At 40.0% G+C, this 20,350-nt stretch overlaps 1 protein-coding gene across 3 annotated transcripts in view; it reads right to left on the minus strand.

The window, feature by feature from the left end:
- Positions 1-13,702, minus strand: part of MYOM1 (myomesin 1) — a 108,937-nt gene extending 95,235 nt beyond the window's left edge. For all 3 annotated transcript variants that reach the window (XM_084888079.1, XM_084888077.1, XM_084888078.1), the window contains exons 1-2: positions 13,293-13,702; positions 9,641-9,977 (exon numbers count right to left, since the gene is read on the minus strand). In XM_084888079.1, the coding sequence (XP_084744205.1) occupies positions 9,641-9,954 (314 nt within the window). In that variant the 5' untranslated portion in view covers positions 9,955-9,977; positions 13,293-13,702. The remainder of the gene's footprint in view (positions 1-9,640; positions 9,978-13,292) is intronic.
- Between the last annotated feature and the right edge of the window lie 6,648 nt (positions 13,703-20,350).

The following is a 20,350-nucleotide window of genomic DNA, read 5'->3' on the forward strand; positions in this document are numbered from 1 at the left end:
TACATTTACAACCTAATACTGTTGCTTATAAACAAAATGCTCAGCTGTGTACCAGAGGAGAAAGAAGCAGTGGTTTTGCTGACCCTTGGGCCAGCTTCTCAAGAATGCCTTTCTTGGCTATCATTGCTCAGGACCTCTAGTATCTGAAGTTCCATTTGTTTCACCTTCAAAATCTCCAGGAGGGTCAGGAATAAGCATTTGAAGTTCACATTCTGTTTTCTCATGTCAACTTTTCTATCAGCCACATTTCCTCCTCTTAAAAGAAAATAGTTTCTTTAAGCTTTTGTGGAAAAAAAAATGTGGATATACTTTTGAATTAGAACAGTTTTGTTCTATGCTGTTCCTTTGATATTGGCATCATGTCAGCCTCAATACTTTCTATTGACCTTTCATTCTCTGGTTTCCCAATATGGACACTTATATAGGTCTCAGTAGAACATCAAACTTAGTAGACATGTAGGATACGGAAAAGAGCCCATCTTGTGTTAATACACTTTGCAGAAAATGTATCTTGTAAGTTATAAGCATGAATTTATTTTTATTTTTTAAAATACATTTTTATTGATTTCAGAGAGGAAGGGAAGGGGAGAGAGAGAGAAGCAGAGAATATCATCCTGAGTGAAACAAGCCAGTCAATGAAAGAGAAACACCACCTGACCTCATTTATTTATGGATGATAAACAACATTATAAACTGAAGAAACAAAAGATAGATATAGAGACAGTAAAGCAACAAGCAGACTGTCAAATTGCAGCGGGAGGGTAGGGAGATCTGGGGGAGATAATAGATCAACCAAAGGACTTATATACATGCATATAAGTACAACCAATGGACACAAAACTCTGGGGAGGGAGGGCATGGATGGGAGAGGGTGGGTAATGGTATATGTACAAAGATAATAATTTAATTTAAAAAAATCAAATAAAATAAAATAAAGCTGCTATGAAAAAAAAAATCATTGATTGGCAGCCTCCTGCACGCCCCCTACAGTGGATTGAGCCTGCAAACCCAGGCATGTGCCCTGACCTAGAATTGAACCGTGACCCCCTGGTGCATATGTTGATGCTCAACTGCTGAGCCACACCAGCTGGGAAAGCATGAATTTAGTTTGACCAACATCACCCTTGAAATTTACTGACATGTAGCATCATAATAAATAAGTATTCCTTGGCTTTTTGTTTTTATTTTTTTGCATTATTTACCATACACTTAGCCCTCCCCCTCCCCCCTTTTTCATTTCAATCTCATGGCCATAAAAATCTCACTCTTAGTTTTTTAAAAAATTTTAGCTAAGATCTCCCAACTTGAGGGATAATCTTTTTCCTCATTTTACAGATGAAGAAACTGAGAGGTTAAATAGAAATATAACCATAGTTTTTTCTTGAATTTATTGCTTTTTTATTATTTAAATTTCTACTGAGAAGTAATATTAAACTCTTCTTTTCAGTAACTCTTCTCAGCTGACCTAAAAGCAAATACCATGAGGGTCTGAAACACTTCTCACCCTGAATGTAGAACAATCCTGTGTCCCAGAAAGGGTAGGTGGGTAAAACACTGAAAGATTTAAATTTTTTATGGGTCTTATCTACATACACTATTCCGTTTTTATCTGTTTCTGACTATTTAAGAAATTAATTTAACTAGACTAGCTTATGACCTATTTTTAAGCAGAAGTGGAAGAACTTACTTCATATTTCCTAGAAATCATAGTAAGCAGGACACTTGACAATGGTAGCAGAAGATGCCTTATGGAGTCTAAGTCTGCAGACTAAACATGGTCCAGAGTTTATAAAGATTAGTCTTATTAACTTATTTACAAAGCAGCCAGATATCCACATCCTACTCCACTTTGGGGATGGTCCCTGTGGTTTATTAGACATTTTATGAAAGTTACCATCCTTATTTGAGGTGCTCCTGATTTCTCTTGTTTCATTTAGAAAGCCTGCTGTGGAAAAGGTCAAGCCTGTTGCAATGGATCCTTTAACCTTCCAGAACTCCGAGATCTCTGCAGGGAAGCTCAGTTACACCCAACTGCGTGGCAGAACTAACAGTGGACACAGCTAACATTTCACCTCCAGCTCTGGGAGGTAACGGCTTTGTCCTTCCTCTACCTCTAGCTGACTCATTCCATTCCTATTCTATTAAAGGACATGCTTTCCTTCTGACAGCATAACTCACCTGCCTAGGGAAGATTAATGTCTTTCTGAGAGTATGTTGTATCATCTAAACTTGAGTTTTACCTGCAAATAGTATCGCACAGGAAGCAGAGTATGAATCACGTGTTTCTGGGCCTCGGTTAAAATGCCTATAAAAGGAGGGGCTTGACTTAGGTGAACTTTTGGCCTCTTCCTGTTTTAACATTCCACAGTCCTTTTCATCTACAAATTGCTGATTATATGAAACTGGTATCGCCAGAAGTGAGACTTTTTCTGCCAAAGAGCTGCACATTTATAGCAGTGAGACTGGAGGCAAGAGATTGGTGCCTGGTGAAAGCTCCTCTCCTGGAACTCAGGGCTTACCTTTGGGATTCAGAGCATAACTTAACTGCCTTTTAAAGAACTAAGTGGCTTTTCTGCTTGCATTAGATTTTCCTCTGACCTTCTCCTACTCCATAGGAAGCAATGCGACTTGTCAATTTCTTGTTACTTAAATTCTGGAAGACAAATCCCAGAACGTTGTACAGTAAGTCCTCACTGAACGTTTTTAATAGGTCTGTGGAAACTGCAACTTTAAGTGAAAGAATGTATAATAAAATAAATTTTACCTTAGGTTAATTGATATAGATAAGAATTATCAATAATTCTTATGTTCCTTCAGCATATTTTTGGTCACAAAAACATCACTAAACTTCTAAATAGAGACATAAACACTTCTAATATTAAGTACTGAAATAAATGTGAGATATACAGACATTTAAGAAAGATTAATAAAAACAAGTAAAATAATGATTTTCTAACATCCATATCCTAGAACAGGGCCAAGGGTGGCCAAAGCCTATCCTGGTAGCTCAGGGTGCAAGGTGAGAACCCACCCTGGATGGAATGCCCTTCCATTGCAAGAAGTACCCACATCCATACTCACTCAGACTGAGATAATATAGACAAGCCAACTCACTGCACATTCACATCTTTGGGAAGTGGGAGAAAACTGGAATACTTGGAGAAAACCCACACATATGTGGGGAGAACTCCACACAGTCAGTAGCTTCGGCTGAGAATCAATTTATTTTTCCTTGTCAACATTATAACAAAATGATATTGAATGAAACAACATTATTTGAGGACCTGCTGTATTGATTATTCATCCGAAATATAACCTTTTTTAAGCAAGAAATGAAAGTGTTATATTGGGATAGGGTGCAGGCTACAATACCAATATACAATATACATTTTTCCTTATGTATAGCTAAAGGCCTGATACACGAATTCGTGCACCGGTTGGGTCTCTTGGCCTGGCCTGCTCCCTCTCGCAAACTGCGACCCCTCAGCGGATGTCGGAGAGTCAGTTTCAGCCTAATTCCCATAGGCCAGGCAGAGGGACCCCACCAGTACACAACTGGGGCTGAGGAGGGACTGCAGGAGTGCTCCAGGGCGTGTCTGGCCTATCTCGCCCAGTCCCAATCAGCCAGACCCCAGCAGCAAGCTAACCTACCCATCAGAGTATATGCCCCCTGGTGGTCAATGCATGTCATAGCAATTGATTGAACTGTCAAAAGTCAGACACTTAGCATATTAGGCTTTTATTATATAGGATAATACCGTGTTTCCCCGAAAATAAAACATCATCCGAAAATAAGACCTACTTACAGGTTTCCTTCTGAGTGAAATATAGGGCATCCTCCCAAAAATAAGGCCCCTTCTAGGCTCCGTCTCAAAATGAAAATTAATTTACTGTAAACTTGTTGCTAGGGCCGCCCTGACTGGCGTCTAGCAACCAGTGACGTTATGCGAAGTCCTGACATCACTGCTGTGTGGAGACAGAGCAGAGGTCAGAGTGAGCTCAGGGTGGGAGAGAGGAGGAGACTTTTGCAGATGCATGTAGAAGAACAGGCGGATTAGAGCGGACGGGACACGGCGAAGGTGGTGAGTGCTTGTCTGTCTCTGATGACACTACCTGATGCTCGCAGCTGCCCTCATGATGACTGAAGGTTCTTAGTCAGTGGCAGACACTGCTCCAGCCCAGATCCAGGCCCCAGCAAGCCCAGTGACAGTCCCTAGGCAGGCCCCAGGGGGTAAATGTCTGATAAAGGGGTAGGGGGGATGTCTGGTGAAGGTGTTCAGTGGCACAGGGGTGGGGGGAGGGGGATCACTTAAAATGACACGGGAGGATCAGAGGGGGCAATCAAAATGACACAGGAAAATCCAAAGGGATTACTAAAATGGTAATCCACCCTCTGATTCTCCTGTGCCATTTTGATTCCCTCCTCTGATTCCCCCTGTGTCATTTTAAGTGATCCCCCTCCCCCCACCTTGATACCCGAATTCCTTTTTTTTACCCCTAGAAATGAGTGCAAAAAGAAAAAGCTACTCCGTGGTGTACAAGAAAGGAATCATGGAAGACTCTTGGGGCCAAAATCTTACTGCTTTCTGCAAAGAGAAGATGTTGAGTATCCGATTGGTCCGAAAATGGCGAGCAGAGTATGGTAACCTCATTGAACAAATGGACAAGGGAAATGCTAAAAAGCACAAGTTTTGATCAGGTCGGCAACCATTATTTTCCGAGCTGGAAGACCTGATCTGTGAATGGGTTGTTGAGAGGAGAGCAAAGGCTTTGGTTGTGAATAGAGCTCAGATTCAAGAATTTGCCCTTGCAATGGCACCACAGTTTGACATAGCCCCCGAAGACTTCAAAGCATCACAACACTGGCTGGATAATTTCCTTCAGCAAAGTGAACTGTCTTTAAGAAGATCTACCAGTACAACATTGTTTAGGTTGGAAGATACTCAAGTTATTAAGCGAGCACTTGCATTCAAGTCCTTTATTGATGATGCTGACATCTCTAAATACAATCTTTCCAACATGATTGCTATGGATGAAACTGCAGTGTTTATGGGCCAATCATCTCAAACAACAATTGAACAGCGGGGTGCCTCCTTAGTGTACAATCCCTCCACTGCTTACGAAACTGCACGTGTTTCCTGTATTTTGGCAATTCGTCTGCATGGCACTAAAATCCCACCTTTAATCATTTCTAAGGGCAAGAAGGAAAAGATTGAACGTGTTTTGGGCATTTTTATTCTTGAAACTGAAAAAGCCTGGGCCACACAAGCAGTTATAAGGAAGTGGGTCGATTTAATGCTGCTGCTTGTTATGCGAGGGAGCCAAAGAGGTCTGCTAGTCTGGGATGCAGCCAGCACTCACCACATTAAAGACCTGAAGACATTTCTTCACGAAAGAAAAATAGATCAGATAATGATTCCCGCAGGAATGAGGGCCTATCCCCAGACTCTTGATATGCAATAAGCAAGCCATTCAAAGACAATTTGCGCATGGAAATTAATAACTACATTAAAAATAGAATGGAGAGAAATCAGCGTGGAAACTTTGTGAAACCTAAACTGCAAGAAGTTGTAACTTGGGTGAAGAATTCTGGAAGAAAATCACTGACAGTTGCATTGCAAATGCACTGGGAGCAGGCTACCTTGACAAGAAGTACTCATTTAAAGACAGTGCTATTGCTAAACATGAGAGATTTGGTCCACTGATTCTGAAAGAAATGGAGTCACAAGAAATTCACCAGGAAATTCAGGAATTGAATTGTTATGATGATGTTCCAGAAGATGATGACATGATTGTCATTGAATGAATGAATGAGTAAATTCTTGATACTATAGGATTCACAGTTTGTCTGGTTTGTGTTGACAACTACCGTACTACTGTTCCGTATACAGGTAATAAATTGCCTTTATTTTCATTTAACAATAAATGTGTACCGTATTCTTCTTCATGGAAAAATAAGACATCCCCTGAAAATAAGACCTAGGGCATCTTTGGGAGCAAAAATTAATATAAGGCACTGTCTTATTTTCGGGGAAACAGGGTAGACATTAACTACAAAGCAGAGGCTAAAATTAGATCACACCTAGTGCTTATACATACTCCACAGAATTGCAGTTCCAACCATAGGGGTTTTAATAAACAACTGACCACAATCCAGAGAGATATTCACTTAGCAGGAAAAAGTTGCTGCACTTTTAAAAAGGCTAAAATAGGACCTATAAGAACTATGAAGATTTTGAAATGTTCAAGAAATATTACCTGCATGTATTAGCTCTAGGTCTAAAAAAAGAAAGATTAAAATATTTCCAGAATTAGGTTGGCTTTCTTTTCTTTTACATTGCATTATACAAAGGAAAATATTGGCATTTTTATCCTTTTCATTTATAGGTTAACATGTTTTTACATGAATAACATGAGTTATTCAAATACAGAAAGCCATTAATAAATACCTACCTACATAAATATTTATACATACATAGCAGGAAGTTACAAGGTATGAGGTTGACTGTAGAAAAATAATTACAGTACTGTTTCCTATAGAAAGTTTATTATGTGAGACTCTTTATAGCTAAAATGGCTAAATCTTCCAATAATTACATAGAGCAAATATTTTTTGCTGAATAAAATATAAAAATTCTCAAAAGTTTAATTACTAATGTTTGTTGTAATAGATCAGATTATGAATAAATATAAATATTGCATGTGTGGTTAAAAATGTGTAAAATTGAAGTAATTTTAACATAAAATTTAGCAATACTAGTAGAGTTGAAGAAGTAAAGAGCACAACAATACAAATTCATAAATTCTATAGATTCTATAACATTAGGAAAATTTAGTAAGTACACAAGGAGTTAATTAACAATGGTATGATAATGAAAATACCATCCTCTATAGAGTCAGCACAGATAGTCCAGGAAAATGAATATTTCAAATACAACCCTCCTCTTTTATAAGACAGCTGCTTTCCTAAATGAGGTTATTAAACATATCTATGGGATAGTGTTCAGGATAGCAAAATGATGCTATTACATACAGATAGTGTTAATTCCTTCCAACTTTCCTTTGCAAGACAATTCATTTGAAGCAAGTGCTAAAAGAAATTAATTTCTCTCAGTGACAATATTTCCACATTTGCAGCCAATTTGAGATCCTTATGAATATCCTATGGCAGAATATGACTCATGAAAGTGAGATTGCAAAATGAGCCTGTTCCATTTTAACTGGAATTTAAAAATGTTGACATCATACATTCCAGGTAAACCCCACCGGACTCTGGCTCTGTTACTGAACATAGCAGAAGCTCCCAGGAAGTCACTGTCATGCCCATGAAATGACAGCCCTCCTCTCAAAAAATATTTGCTCTATGTAATTATTGGAAGATTTAGCCATTTTAGCTATAAAGAGTCTCACATAATAAACTTTCTATAGGAAACAGTACTGTAATTATTTTTCTACCTCAGGTGCTACTTAATCCCAATAGGAAATCAGGAATTTCTGCCTTCAGAAACCTTCTTCACTTCTGTTCATACAAACCACTGTGTTGTTTCCTCAATCACTATTTTAATTTCAAAAAACACATGCCTTTTCCAGGTGTCCTAACAGATATTTTGTGGGCTCAAATTTTATAAGAGTTAAAATTTCATTATTTGGAACAAAAATTTCAAATTTAGAACAAAAATGCAACCTATGTCAGATGGTTTGGAAAGAATTTGAGGCAGCAGGTCCTTATTTACCACATAGCCCAGTGTTAAAATTCAGCAATTCTTTGTGAGGACAATAGATTGATTTAAAATATATATATATATATTATTGATTTTTTTACAGAGAAGAAGGTAGAGGGACAGAGAGCTAGAAACATCGATGAGAGAGAAACATCGACCAGCTGCCTCCTGCACACCCCCTGCCGGGGATGTACCCACAACCAATGTACATGCCCTTGACCAGAATCGAACCTAGGACCTTTCAGTCTGCAGATCGATACTCTATCCACTGAGCCAAACCGGTTTCAGCAATAGATTGATTTTTAATGAAATCACATACATCTTACCAGGGGGCTTTAATCCCATAAAACATTTCATTCTGGGTGTTAAAAAAATAAAATTAGCTTGGATTACCTTTGGCTCAGTGCATAGAGCGTCAGCCTGCGGACTGAAGGGTCCCTAGTTCGATTCCAGTCAAGTGCATGTACGTACCTTGGTTGCGGGCACATCCCCAGTTGTGGGCACATCCCCAGTAGGAGGTGTGTAGGAGGCAGCTGATCGATGTTTCTCTCCCATCGATGTTTCTAACTCTCTATCTCTTTCCCTTCCTCTCTGAAAAAAATCAATAAAATATATATTTTTTAAATTAGCTTGGCCTGAGAAAGTAAATATCTACTCAACAGGCTGGAACAACAGACAGAGAAGCCAACAGCAAAGTCACAGGACACATTTCTCCCAAGGAACACTGCTGCTATAAGGTGTCATGGCAACTTCCTTCTTTGAGTGACCACTGAAACTTTCTTCTCTAATATAAAGACTACTAGGTTGCTGTTTGAAATTTTATCAGTAAGAATATGACATCACACTCTTGCCTAGAAGACCTCAGGAGCTGTTGACACAGAAAAGCAGCTTGATCCTCAGCCCCAGAGCTGATTCCACATAATGGGTTTAATAGGACAGTTCATACTTCCCTCAACTTCACTGTTTCAAAAAAAATGGCATCCTGGGTTCCCTTTGCAGACCAGACTTACATCTAAATTCCACTCTCTCTAGAATCCTATAGTAACTCTTTATTTGAAATGGGTCAATAAATCTAATTCTGTGAGACTCCAGGTTTGTTCCTAGTATTCCTCGGTTGAGTGAAGTAGGGCATCTACACTAATAAAAGAGAAAGATGCAAATTGACCAATGCCCACCAGCCTATCAGGAGTATGCAAATTAACCAACAAAGATGGCTGGTTAATTTGCATATGTAGGCACCAAGCAGCCAGGGGCAGGGTGGGAGGCTTGCATCGTCGCCATGGCAACCACCAGACCTTCTGCACTGTCCAGCTGCTCTGGGCCTCTGGGCAGCAAGGGAAAGTGAAAAGGCGGCTCCTGGCCAGAGTGAAGGCAGTGTCAGCAGCCAGGGGAAGGAAGGGCCATTCTTGCATGAATCTTCGTGCATCAGGCCTCTAGTGTTTTAATAAAATGTTCCAGCTGAAGAAAATATCTGCTGCCTAAATAACTGCTGAATTTTAACACTGGCTTTTGGATACTGAAAAACTGGAACCCATCTTTGCGGAGGTGTGGACTCCTGTGACCTGTGAATTTTAAGTTTTCTACTGCCTTCTCATCTAAGTAGAAACATTCTGAAAGCCAGGAAACCTGTTGAGAGTGTCGAAATGATATTTCTGGCTCTCTGATATTGAATGCAACCTGTGGCAAGCCGTATCTGCTTCTAAAAATCAAGCAAGGCTCCTCAAGATGACTGTGAAGCACTTTGTGAAACTTAAAGAGATGGGGTGAAGGGAAATAGGAAATCCCAGGTCTCCCAAATACACACAGTTGCTCCACATCTGGTTTAAATGCAGGAAGAAAAGAAAAGAAAACGTGATATGGGAGGGGTTATTTGAAGAATGAGCCTTTGCCCTAAGGTTAGAAGGCTGCTTTTGACATACCCGTGGGAGTAGCCATAATCGTAGGCTGAGGCCGCCTTCCGACTGACTGCAGACGCCAGAGAGGACTCGGTGGTGGCCTGGGACGCCTGCTGCAGGTAGGAGGCCGATGACGATGACGCCAGGCTAAAGGCCTGGGATTCCTGGCGGCGTGCAGCCAATGAGCGGCTGCTGTAGGCCGTTGAACCATGTGTGTAGATGGCAGAACTTTTCTTCTCCTGCTCATGGTACTGGCTCATGGTGGTGCGAAGGTCCTTGTTACGGTAGCTGCGATCATAGTGATCATGCAATCTCTGATAAAACGGCAGAGACATCATGAACCCCCAGGGGACCAGGCGACCTATAAGAGAGCAACAATTGCTTGAGTAAATTATTAAGAAACAAATCCTAGAGAAGAAGTAATCAAAACCAATGTGTAAACATTAATACTCTTATCTTTTCCAAAGAGTAAATGGAAAATGGTGTGAAATATAGCTTAACTGGTTGTTACCCATTGAACTTTCTAGTTCATGCCCAGCTGTCCTTGTGCAGCTTTCTTTTTCTTTTCTTCTTTCTCTCTTCCTCTCCCCTTCTTCTCTTTTCCCCCCTTCCTTCCTCCCTTTCATATATATATATTCAATTTTTACAACGTTTCCCTTTCCTGGCCATCGTGCTTTTCCTCAGAACTTTTTTTTTTAATATATATATTTTTATGATTTCAGAGTGAGGGAGAGAAACATCAACTTTGAGAGAGAATAATGGTCGGCTGCTTCCTGCATGCTTCCAATCCTGGGGATGGAGCCTGCAACCAGGGCATGTGCCCTGAGTGGAAATCCAACGTGACCTTCTCAGAAAAACCAGCTCTGCCAACACCTTGGTCTCAGATTTCTAGCCTCCAGAACTGTGAGAAGATTAATTTCTGTTGTTTAAGCCACCCAGACTATGGCACTTTGTAATGGGAGCTCTAGCAAATTAATATAAAGGCCATTGCACTAGTCCAGGCTAGAGATGATAAAGGCAGCAGTGGAAATGTGAGAAGTGATCAGACTCCCCACATGTTTTGAAGGTAGATCAGTAGTAGTTGCTGAAAGTACTGGCTTGGGATGTGAAAGAAAAAGAGTGAGAAATTAAGGTTTTTGCATAATTGCAAGATTGAAGTTGCTATTAACTGAGATAGGCAAGATTGTAAGAAATCAGCAGTTTGGATTGAAAAATATAAGATTGATTAAGACATTCTACATTTGAGATACCTGCTAGACGTCCAATTGGAGATATAAAATGGAAAGTTGGGTATGTGACTTTGGAGAATAAGGTAAATGTCCAAGATGAAGACTGACTATTGGGACTCACCAGCTTACACATGATATTTAAATGAAAAATGAGAGAGAGAGAGAGAGAGAGAGAGAGAGAGAGAGAGAGAGAGAGAGAGAGAGAAAGAGAGAGAGAAAGAGAGAGAGAGAGAGAGAGAGAGAGAGAGAGAGAGAGAGAGAGAGAGAGAATGATTGAAAATGGAAAAGGAAGTCCAAAGCCTGAACCCTGGAATGTGCTTATATTATATCATGAGCTCTCTCAAATCTCACAAATAGTTTAAAAAAAAAAAAAAAAGGTATAGTGTCAAACCAGAAAAATTTGCTCCATTAAAAATATGAAGGTTTCTAATTCTATAACATAAAAATGTCAGTTACCAGTGTAGCAATTTTCATTGTGAACTTGAGCCAACAGTTCTACTGAAAGTTAAATATGTTTGCTTAGCATAGAGTGGGGAGATTTCATTAGTTTTCTTGAATAATCTGTCCACTGACAGAAGCCTACCAGCCACACTGACAACCCTGGATGCAGTAATAGTTTTATGGAGTCCCCATTCCAATTTTAATGCTTTTCCTGTGTTCTTTTTAAATTTCACAAGTAAAAGTCATTTTTTCCAAAACCTTTAAGTTCTAAATGAGGAGTAAATCCTTCAAATTTGCCATATTTCTTGTCAAAGTTTAAATCTACTTTTATTTAAACTATTTAAAAAGTCAGCATGCATTCCCTATAGAAGAAAATCCAATAAACTTCACTCCAGAAATATTTATCTTCGGGCTCATGAAGGATATCAGTCTACATCGCATTTCCCAAGAGAAAAAAATAGCGACTAGCAAGCAACTTTGCTTCAACCCTTAAATAGATTGCTGTTTTCTGTTCTAAAATATACATAATTATCATGTGTAATTAATAATTATTACATAAATTTTGATAAAACAAAGGGATAAAATTAATATAAAAGTATATCATGTTTGGAAGTGATAAAGATATTAGATATTTCTGTAATGATACATACTGCATTGCAACATAACAAATGTTATTAGAATGAGATTCAAATAAATTATTAGTGACCTTCCTATGTATTGTGTTATAAGCTAAATTCACAATTTGGATGACTTGAAATGCTGTTATTTTCACAAAATAAAAATTTTAAATATCTTGCCCCAATTACATTTTCTTTTCTTTTTTTTAAATATATATTTTTTATTGATTTTTTACAGAGAGGAAGGGAGAGGAACAGAGAGTTAGAAACATCGATGAGAGAGAAATATCAATCAGCTGTCTCCTGCACACCCCCAACTGGGGATGTGCCCGCAACCAAGGTACACGCCCTTGACCAGAATCGAACCCAGGACCCTTGAGTCTGCAGGCCGAAGCACTATCCACTGAGCCAAGCTGGTTAGGGCCCCAATTACATTTTCCACTTGATTTCTATTTTCCCCAAATATATTTATTTTTAATAAGACCTAATATTCCAAGCACATAGATAACGAATTACAAGTATACAGAGTTTGGCTTTAAGTTAACAGAGCTGATCGTCACAGCTCTGACCTCTGGAATCAAGGTACAACTACTGTCTCTTCGTCTGTAAGCAACGATTATCCCCAACACAAGACATCTAGAGTATGTAAGGAGGAAAAATGGTTTGTCTTCTGTTCCTCTAAGACCTGCATTTTCTGCTAGAAAATAATTTGGGAATTTAGGAAGAAATGCTAACCCCATAGTTGAAATCCTAATGTGATACTTTTGTATAGACATTAGAGGCCAAAAGCTGATAAAGACTAGTCACAGAAAGTGTTAAATTAACTTCAGGGTCATTATGTGGGGATCTATGTTGCCTCTGAAATACTGTCTGACCATTTTCAGGTCAGGAATATCATAATAATGCCCTTTTACATTTACCTACATGGCAATGTCAGAGTAAAATCACTGAGTTAGAAACTAGTGGCTTCAGAGTTAATTTACCTCCTTTAGGTCTGATTTGTAATCAGGGAGTATTGTAGGCGTACAAAGGATAGAAAGTACATGATTTCCTGTCACCACATCTCCATTCCAGATTTCAACCAAACCACTCAATTGTAAAGAGTACCTAACTCACACAGTTCCATCCGAGACAGCCATTATTTCCAGGAACGGTAGCTTGATTTAAAAATAATACAATGAGCTGAGAGAAGAGCTGGGCCAGCAAAAACTGGCACTCTGTTGCTCTTGTCTTCCTTCCCAGGGGCTCCACTGTCCTATTTCTCTGCTATTCTGACATCTCTTTGAGAAAACTGCTGAACTCAGAAGATAGTAAGAAACCACACACACCATAGTACTGGTAAGCACATAAAATATCTAGAGCATTTTTCTGTCTCATTGTCACACTTACCAGGTTCCAAAAGAGTGGCGGTGGTAAAAAAAAATGTTCCAACGTGGTTGTAGGACTGGATAAGAGATGAAAAACCTACGTAGTTTGAATCCCAGAAAAAGTTAAGAGGCAGGACTGAAGACAGGACCCTGGGGGCCAGTTCAAAAATAATGCATGTGGTCAGGCAGTAGAATGTCAGAGCCACACAGCCAGCCTTTTATGGCCAAGAAGGCAGATAAATATAGCAGCAAATGAGGCTAGTCCTAAACTGAGAGGAAGAAGAGAGGCACAGGCTGGTAGCTGCCTTAGTAACGTAATTATATTAATGACACTCAATGGGTCTGGCTTGATTAAACCAAAGTTAGGATTTTTATTTGGCTAGAGGAGCTATTATCAATATTACTTTATCACTAAATATTTAAAAGTGCAATGGAAAGAGTGCAATCTTGAGAGCTAAAAATAAAAGTAGTAATCTGATTCCCAACATGGACTTCATGGAATTTTAATGCCAAGATATGTTTCTGGGTGTGCTGTTCATAACGCATGTAGAGTGCATTTAAAAGACACAGGTGAAAAAGAACTTGAGGCTAGCCAGAGGCAAAACAAGTAAGAAATGGATTACACGTGATGGCAATTGCGACCTGATGATACAGCCATGCGTTTTTTTCATTTCAGAAACATTTACAAAGTCAGAGCTTAAAGTTTGAATGTTTGATTTCCTAGTCATTAATTAAAGCCTTTGAGAAGCAACATGTTTTATCTTTGCTAAAGGTTGAGTAGGGTCATTCTATATAACAAGAGATTCTTTTTTCTTTAAAATATATTTTATTGATTTTTTACAGAGAGGAAGAGAGAGGGACAGAGAGTTAGAAACATTGATGAGAGAGAATCATCGGTCATCTGCCTTTGACCAGAATCGAACCTGGGACCTTTCAGTCTTCAGGCCGACGCTCTATCTACTGAGCCAAAAACGGTTTTGGCAAGAGATTCTTTTTCTTTGTGTGTGTGTGTGAGTGTGTGTGTGTGTGTGTGTGTGTGTGTGTGTTTTCAGACTTTATAACTAAGTAAGAGGTGGCAAAACCTGGTAGTTAGAGCCTGCACTTTTGATTAAGACTAGACCTAGATTCCAGGCCATTTTTTTGCACTTAATAGCCACATAACCTCAAACATTTCATTTTTTCTCCCTAAGCTTCATTTTCCTGCTCTCTAAAATGGGGATAACAACATCCAAATTGTGGGACTGCTGTGGAGATTAAATGTGATAATGCAGAGAACACACAACCCAGGATTGCCATAGAATAAAGATTAAGTAAATGTCAGATTATTATTACTGATACAATAATTTTAAACTCATTGTATTGAGCAGGTTATGTTCTGATAGTACTATTATATTGTAGTCTACTTTATAAGTACTTTCTTGATAACCACAGTTAACACTATTGAGGACCTATCAAATCCAGATACTGTGATAGGCACTTTAGATACATAATCTCATTATTTCTTATAATACTCTGAAAGGCAGGTATCATTAGTTTCAATTTGTAGCTGAAGAAACGGAGGCTTTGAGAGGCCAAGTCATTTGCCAAAGAGCACACAACTAGTGAATGACATAAATGCAATACATTCAGAGATATTTGAATTCCAAAGCCTATATACTTTTTGTCATGCATTGTCATATCCACCCGCCAGTGACATTTTGTTTATTAGAAACTAAATATTTGGAAATAGTTTTTCAATTGCAATATAGGTCTCCACTTATAACTAATGGTCAGCTTCTGAGCTTCCTAAAGTATATAAAAGGATATATTTCACTTAGTTCTGATAAAATTTAAACTGGCGTTTCTTTATTTAAATAGACCCCTGGGTAGTGTGCATAAGTGCACTGTCTGGAACCCATAGGAGAATTTTCCAAGCTTTATGTTCCCCAAGTATTCACTTGTATATTTAAATATTAACTTGTATTATGACCATTTATATTCTTACAAGTTTTACAAAAGAAGTATGAGCAAGACCTAAATGATCTTTCTGCTATAACATCATCTTGATACAACCTTTTCTAATAACACTAGTGGCCCAGTGCACAAATTTGTGGGGGGGGGGGGCGGGGGGGGCGGGGGGGGGGGCCGCTGTCCCTCAGCCTGGCCTGAACCAGGGACCCTGGAGTGCCTGTACTCTGTGTACTCAGCTCCGAGGTGTCAAGGCCAAGTACAGGACCCTCCTCAGGACCTGATCGACAACATCACCCTTGATGATTTGGAACAGCTCAAATCAGGAGGACATCCCCAGTGAGAAGTCTGAGGAGATGACAACAGGCAGTGCCTGGTTTAGCTTACTGGAAAGTCACAACAAGCTGGACAAAGACAACCTCTCCTACATTGAGCACATCTTTGAGATCTCTGGCTGTCCTGACCTACCCACTATGGTGGTTGACTATATAGCCATGTTCTTAAGATCTCAGAGGAAGAGGAACTGGATACCAAGCTAACCCACATCCCCAGTAGTACAAATATATCACCTGGCAGCCTTCTGAGAAAGAGATAATAAAACTGGCTGCTACAACCCTAGCTGGTTTGGCTCAGTGGATAGAACATCACCCAGCAGAGTGAACTGTACCAGGTTTTATTCCGGTCAAGTGCACATGCCCAGGATACAGGCTCAGTGGGGGGAAGTGCAGGAGGCAACGATCAAATATTCTCTCATCATTGATGTTTCTATCTCACCCTTCCTCTCTGAAATCAATAAAAATATAAGAAAAAAATTTAAAAACCACACAAAAAAACCTGGCTACTGCACTGAAGAAAGCCTGAGCAAGAGGGAATCTCGGTGGGCACTCCAGCAGAAGTGGTGTGAACAGCAGCTGATCTGCTAATAGTCTGGGGCAAGGGCACAGCACAGGGGTTCTATCACAACATCCACTGCCAGGTGATTGGTGTTTCAGACAAAGAAATGGGACCACAGAGCCCTGCCACCCCTTGGACTCGCAAAACTCACCTTCTGTCACTCTTGGTTTTGGGTTGAGGAGTATATTACCTGTAAATGGAAAGCTATTGCAGCAGAATCCCTCTGTGACTGATCCCTAGGTCACGTGCAGGTCAGGTGGGGTGGGAGGTAGAGTACCCTTTGGAGGTCCAGGATCACCATTACAGTGAGGGCAAAAAAACAACAACAAAAAACAAACAAAAAAAAACAAAACAACACCACCTCCAAGCAGCAAGCAGCATGGCTATCCTGTCTAATGGCAGCCAGGGAAGTTAGCTGAGGTAGACCACAGAAATATAAATTTTGTGTTTCAGCTCCACCTACTGGAAAATAGTAGAAATACTTCTCAGAGAAGCCTGCTTAGAGAAGGGTCAATAATACCCAGATACCTAGACAGAAGAGACCAACACATACTGCGAGTAACCATGGTAGCGAGGTAGCTCAGAAAGAAAATGCTGTAGTGAACATCTGCAAACTAGAACACATGGAAATATGTGATATAAATAACATATAATTTAAGATTGCAATTCTGAAAACATTCAATAAGATGTGAGAAAACACAATTAGTCAATTTAATGCATTCAGGAATTTTTATTGTGGACCTAGCAGGCCATACAGAAGTTTGATAACATTTATCTGGTTGAATTTCAATACAGGGCTACTTTCCTCACTTAACTACTTCCTAAATCTCCCTTACGTTTTCCTACTACCTTTGCCAAAGAGATCAAAACTTTTAAAAGAACCAATCAGAAATCCTGGAAATGAAGCATTCAACTAAAGAGATTAGTAGTGAACCCCTGAGCATAAGAAACACAGCCAACCAAAACAAAACAAAAAACACAAGAAGAAGAAAAAAGAAACACAGCCAACCAGATGGAGGAAAGAATCAGTGATATCAGAGATAGGAATCTAGAAATGACTTAGCAGGCCATTGTAAAGCATTTGGTTTTCTCTCTGAATGAGGTAAGATACTATTGGAGTTGTCAAGATGAATAATGACATGATTTAACTGATGATTTGAAAGGATAACTCTGTGGCTGTGTGGAAGAAGACCAGTTAAAAGGCTACTGCAAAAATCTAGGCTTGAGAGAGAGAGTAATCCTTTCAAATATTTGCATATTATGCTTTTATTATTATAGATCGCTTTTTCTGATGGAGTCAGTTAGGTCTCATAGAGCTCTTTAAATTTTTTTTTGCTCAGGTCTCTCTCTTCTTTCCTCTGTGTCATTTCTAAGATAGTGAAACAATCATATTATGACATATTTTAAAGGACTTGATCACTAGGTTTGCACTAATTACTGTTCTAAACCCTGAAGATACTTTGTTTGAAAGGTTAGATGAGTGAGGGTGCCTGGCTGGCATGGCTCAGTGGTTGAGCGTCAACCTATGAACCACGAGGTCACTGTTCAATTCCTGATCAGGTCAGGGCACATGCCTGGGTTGTGGGCTCGATTCCCAGTGTGGGGCATGCAGAAGGCAACTGATCAATGATTATCTCTCATCATTGATGTTTCTTTCTCTCTCTCTCTCTCTCTCCCTTCCTCTCTGAAATTGATATGGGATTTTTAAACTGGTACATGCAGTGTTCCCCTGGGCAGGATGGTTCCCTGATTCTTTGTCCTTCAGAGTCGAAAAATGAATCCACTGGAAGATGGAAGATGGTATTGAGACGGTTAAAAGGCTAATTCCAATGTAACCCTGATATTTGGGGGGCTAGCAATCTGAATCTGTGCCAGCAGTCTAATGTCCATTCTTTTTTTCTTTTTTCTTAATATATTCTATTGATTTTTTTTACAGAGAGGAAGAGAGAGGGACAGAGACTTAGAAACATTGATGAGAGAGAAACATCCATCAGCTGCTTCCTGCACACCCCCTACTGGATGTGCCTGCAACCAAGGAACTGGAATTAACTGGAATTGAACCCGGGATCTTTCAGTTCGCAGGCTGATGCCCTATCCACTGAGCCAAACCGGTTTTGGCTAATGTACATTCTTGATAACCTATAATTAAGTCATTGCCCCTTTCTCCACAAACTGGTCTTGCAAGACCTGTTACCTAAATGCTCACATTTAACAGAGGCCATAAAACCATGAACAAGACACAGCCCCAGAGGTGTCCCGGCCTGCGGGACAACAACGGGGACCCGCAGGAACCACCTAAGAGAATGAGGCAAACAAGGAACGCGAAAGAATGGGAGCAAGACAAGGTTCTGATCAAGCTCCGATTTTATTCTCTGAAATGGCTGTATTTATACAGCAGAGACAAAGGGGGGCAGGGTTGCCTATGCAGGGGGGTCTTTGGTAACTGGCAACACAGGATTGGCTAACTGCCAGGGGCGGTGTGACATTCCAAGGTGCAACACTCCAAGGCTGGGCTATCTAGGGGGGGAGGATCAGGAAGGGGAAGTGGCAGGAAGACAGGAGATGCTAAGCTGCAGGCTATCTTATCTTCTGGCCAAGCCCTCAGGGCACCTCATAACTTCTGCTAGAAGGAACTTAATTCTATTTCCTTAAGACTGAGTTGCTTGCCTCAACTCTGCTGGCTCCCAACATCTCCTCCCTTTGTCTTAATTGAGGGTGGGCCTTAACCGATTGGGGGAGTAGTGACCTGGTTCCTCCCGTGGGCTTCCCAGGCCCACCAGTGTTAGTGGCTCTTGGTATCTTTTGGGGAGGAGAGGCAGAGCCGATTGGATTTGTATTGATACCAACCTCTATGCAAACCAGGTATGCTCACAGGGAAATCCAGAGGGGATCGAAATTTTCCCGTGACCTTCCCTTGGGAAGAGGGGGTCGGAAAATTTTTTGGACCTTCCCTTGCAGTGCTTTGCTCTGCACCCATATCGGTACCCATACCTTTCTCCTTGGTGAGGAGTAGGTAAGCATCCCTCTGGTCATCATGCTGTCCCCGCAGGGAGGGAGTGATGGTAAAGTTCATAATCTTGCTCGTGGTCAGCTACGGCTAAACGGTGGTAATGTACCTGGATGGGTTTGGCCAAGATGCTGTCAATATGTTGTTTTACAAAATCTGTTAACCTCCGAAAAGCCCAGGGGCCAAAGGATAGGATTAATAAGAAACCTATGAGGGGGCCCAGGATGGGGAGAAGGTAGGGGAGAAGTCCGTTTAGTCCGCTCCAGAGAGGGTTCTCGAACAGTTCTTTCCGCCGCTTTATCAGGTCTTCCTGTAGTTTCTTGATTTTGTCTCGGACGATTCCAGACTTGTTGGCGTAGAAACAGCAACGTTCCTGTAGGGCTAAGCATATCCCTCCCTGTTCTGCTCTGAGTAAGTCTAACCTGCTCCTATTTTGTAGAACAACTTCAGCTAAGGAGTCAATTTGGTCTTGGAGATCATTAATGATACTAGAGAGGCCTTGGACATCATTGATTACTTGGTTAGATAACTTAGTATAAGAATGTACAACCACTCCTAGCCCCGCATTATTACTGAATCTGATAAAACTCTTTCCTGGTTTATGCTTCCTTCTACCTAGCTGACTCGGTGGAGGCTATTGTACAGGAGGCCTGATGCCTTTCGCCTGCTGTACGATCTGCATCACAATTTAAAAAATTTTAAAGTATAAAAAGTATGACTGAGCTTCTTTTGAGGTGACACATCTGTCTTCTCCTTTTTTGTTTTTAAAATGATCTTAAGAGTACGAATGGCTCTTTCCACCACTGAGTGACATTTATTTTACCAGACTTGATTAGGTTTAAGTCCTGGGGGATTTATTCGTAAGGTTGGTATAGGAAGTTGGATAATATTCTGAGGACATTGTTTCTAATAAAATATGGAAATTGTCATTCTCAAAAAACATTTTATAGACTGAAAATTAAATGAAAAGTTCCTCTGAATTAATGTGCCTTATAATAGCTGTTTTAATAATTTCTGCTATATTTACCATATAAGTACTATTACTATAGATTGAAGGGCTCCATAAAGTAAAATCTGTTAAGGCATAAGTAAGAGCTTGTATTTCTATTGAAATATAAGAGGTTTGAAGGACTTTTGCTCCTCTGCTGCTGTATATCTAGCCTTTCTAGAACTGGATCTATCTGTAAAAATGGTTAATACCTGAGATAAAAAATTTCTTTTAATGTGGTTGT

Source organism: Pipistrellus hanaki (genome assembly GCF_964339955.1).
Source record: "Pipistrellus hanaki genome assembly, chromosome: 6".
Lineage (NCBI taxonomy): Eukaryota > Metazoa > Chordata > Mammalia > Chiroptera > Vespertilionidae > Pipistrellus > Pipistrellus hanaki.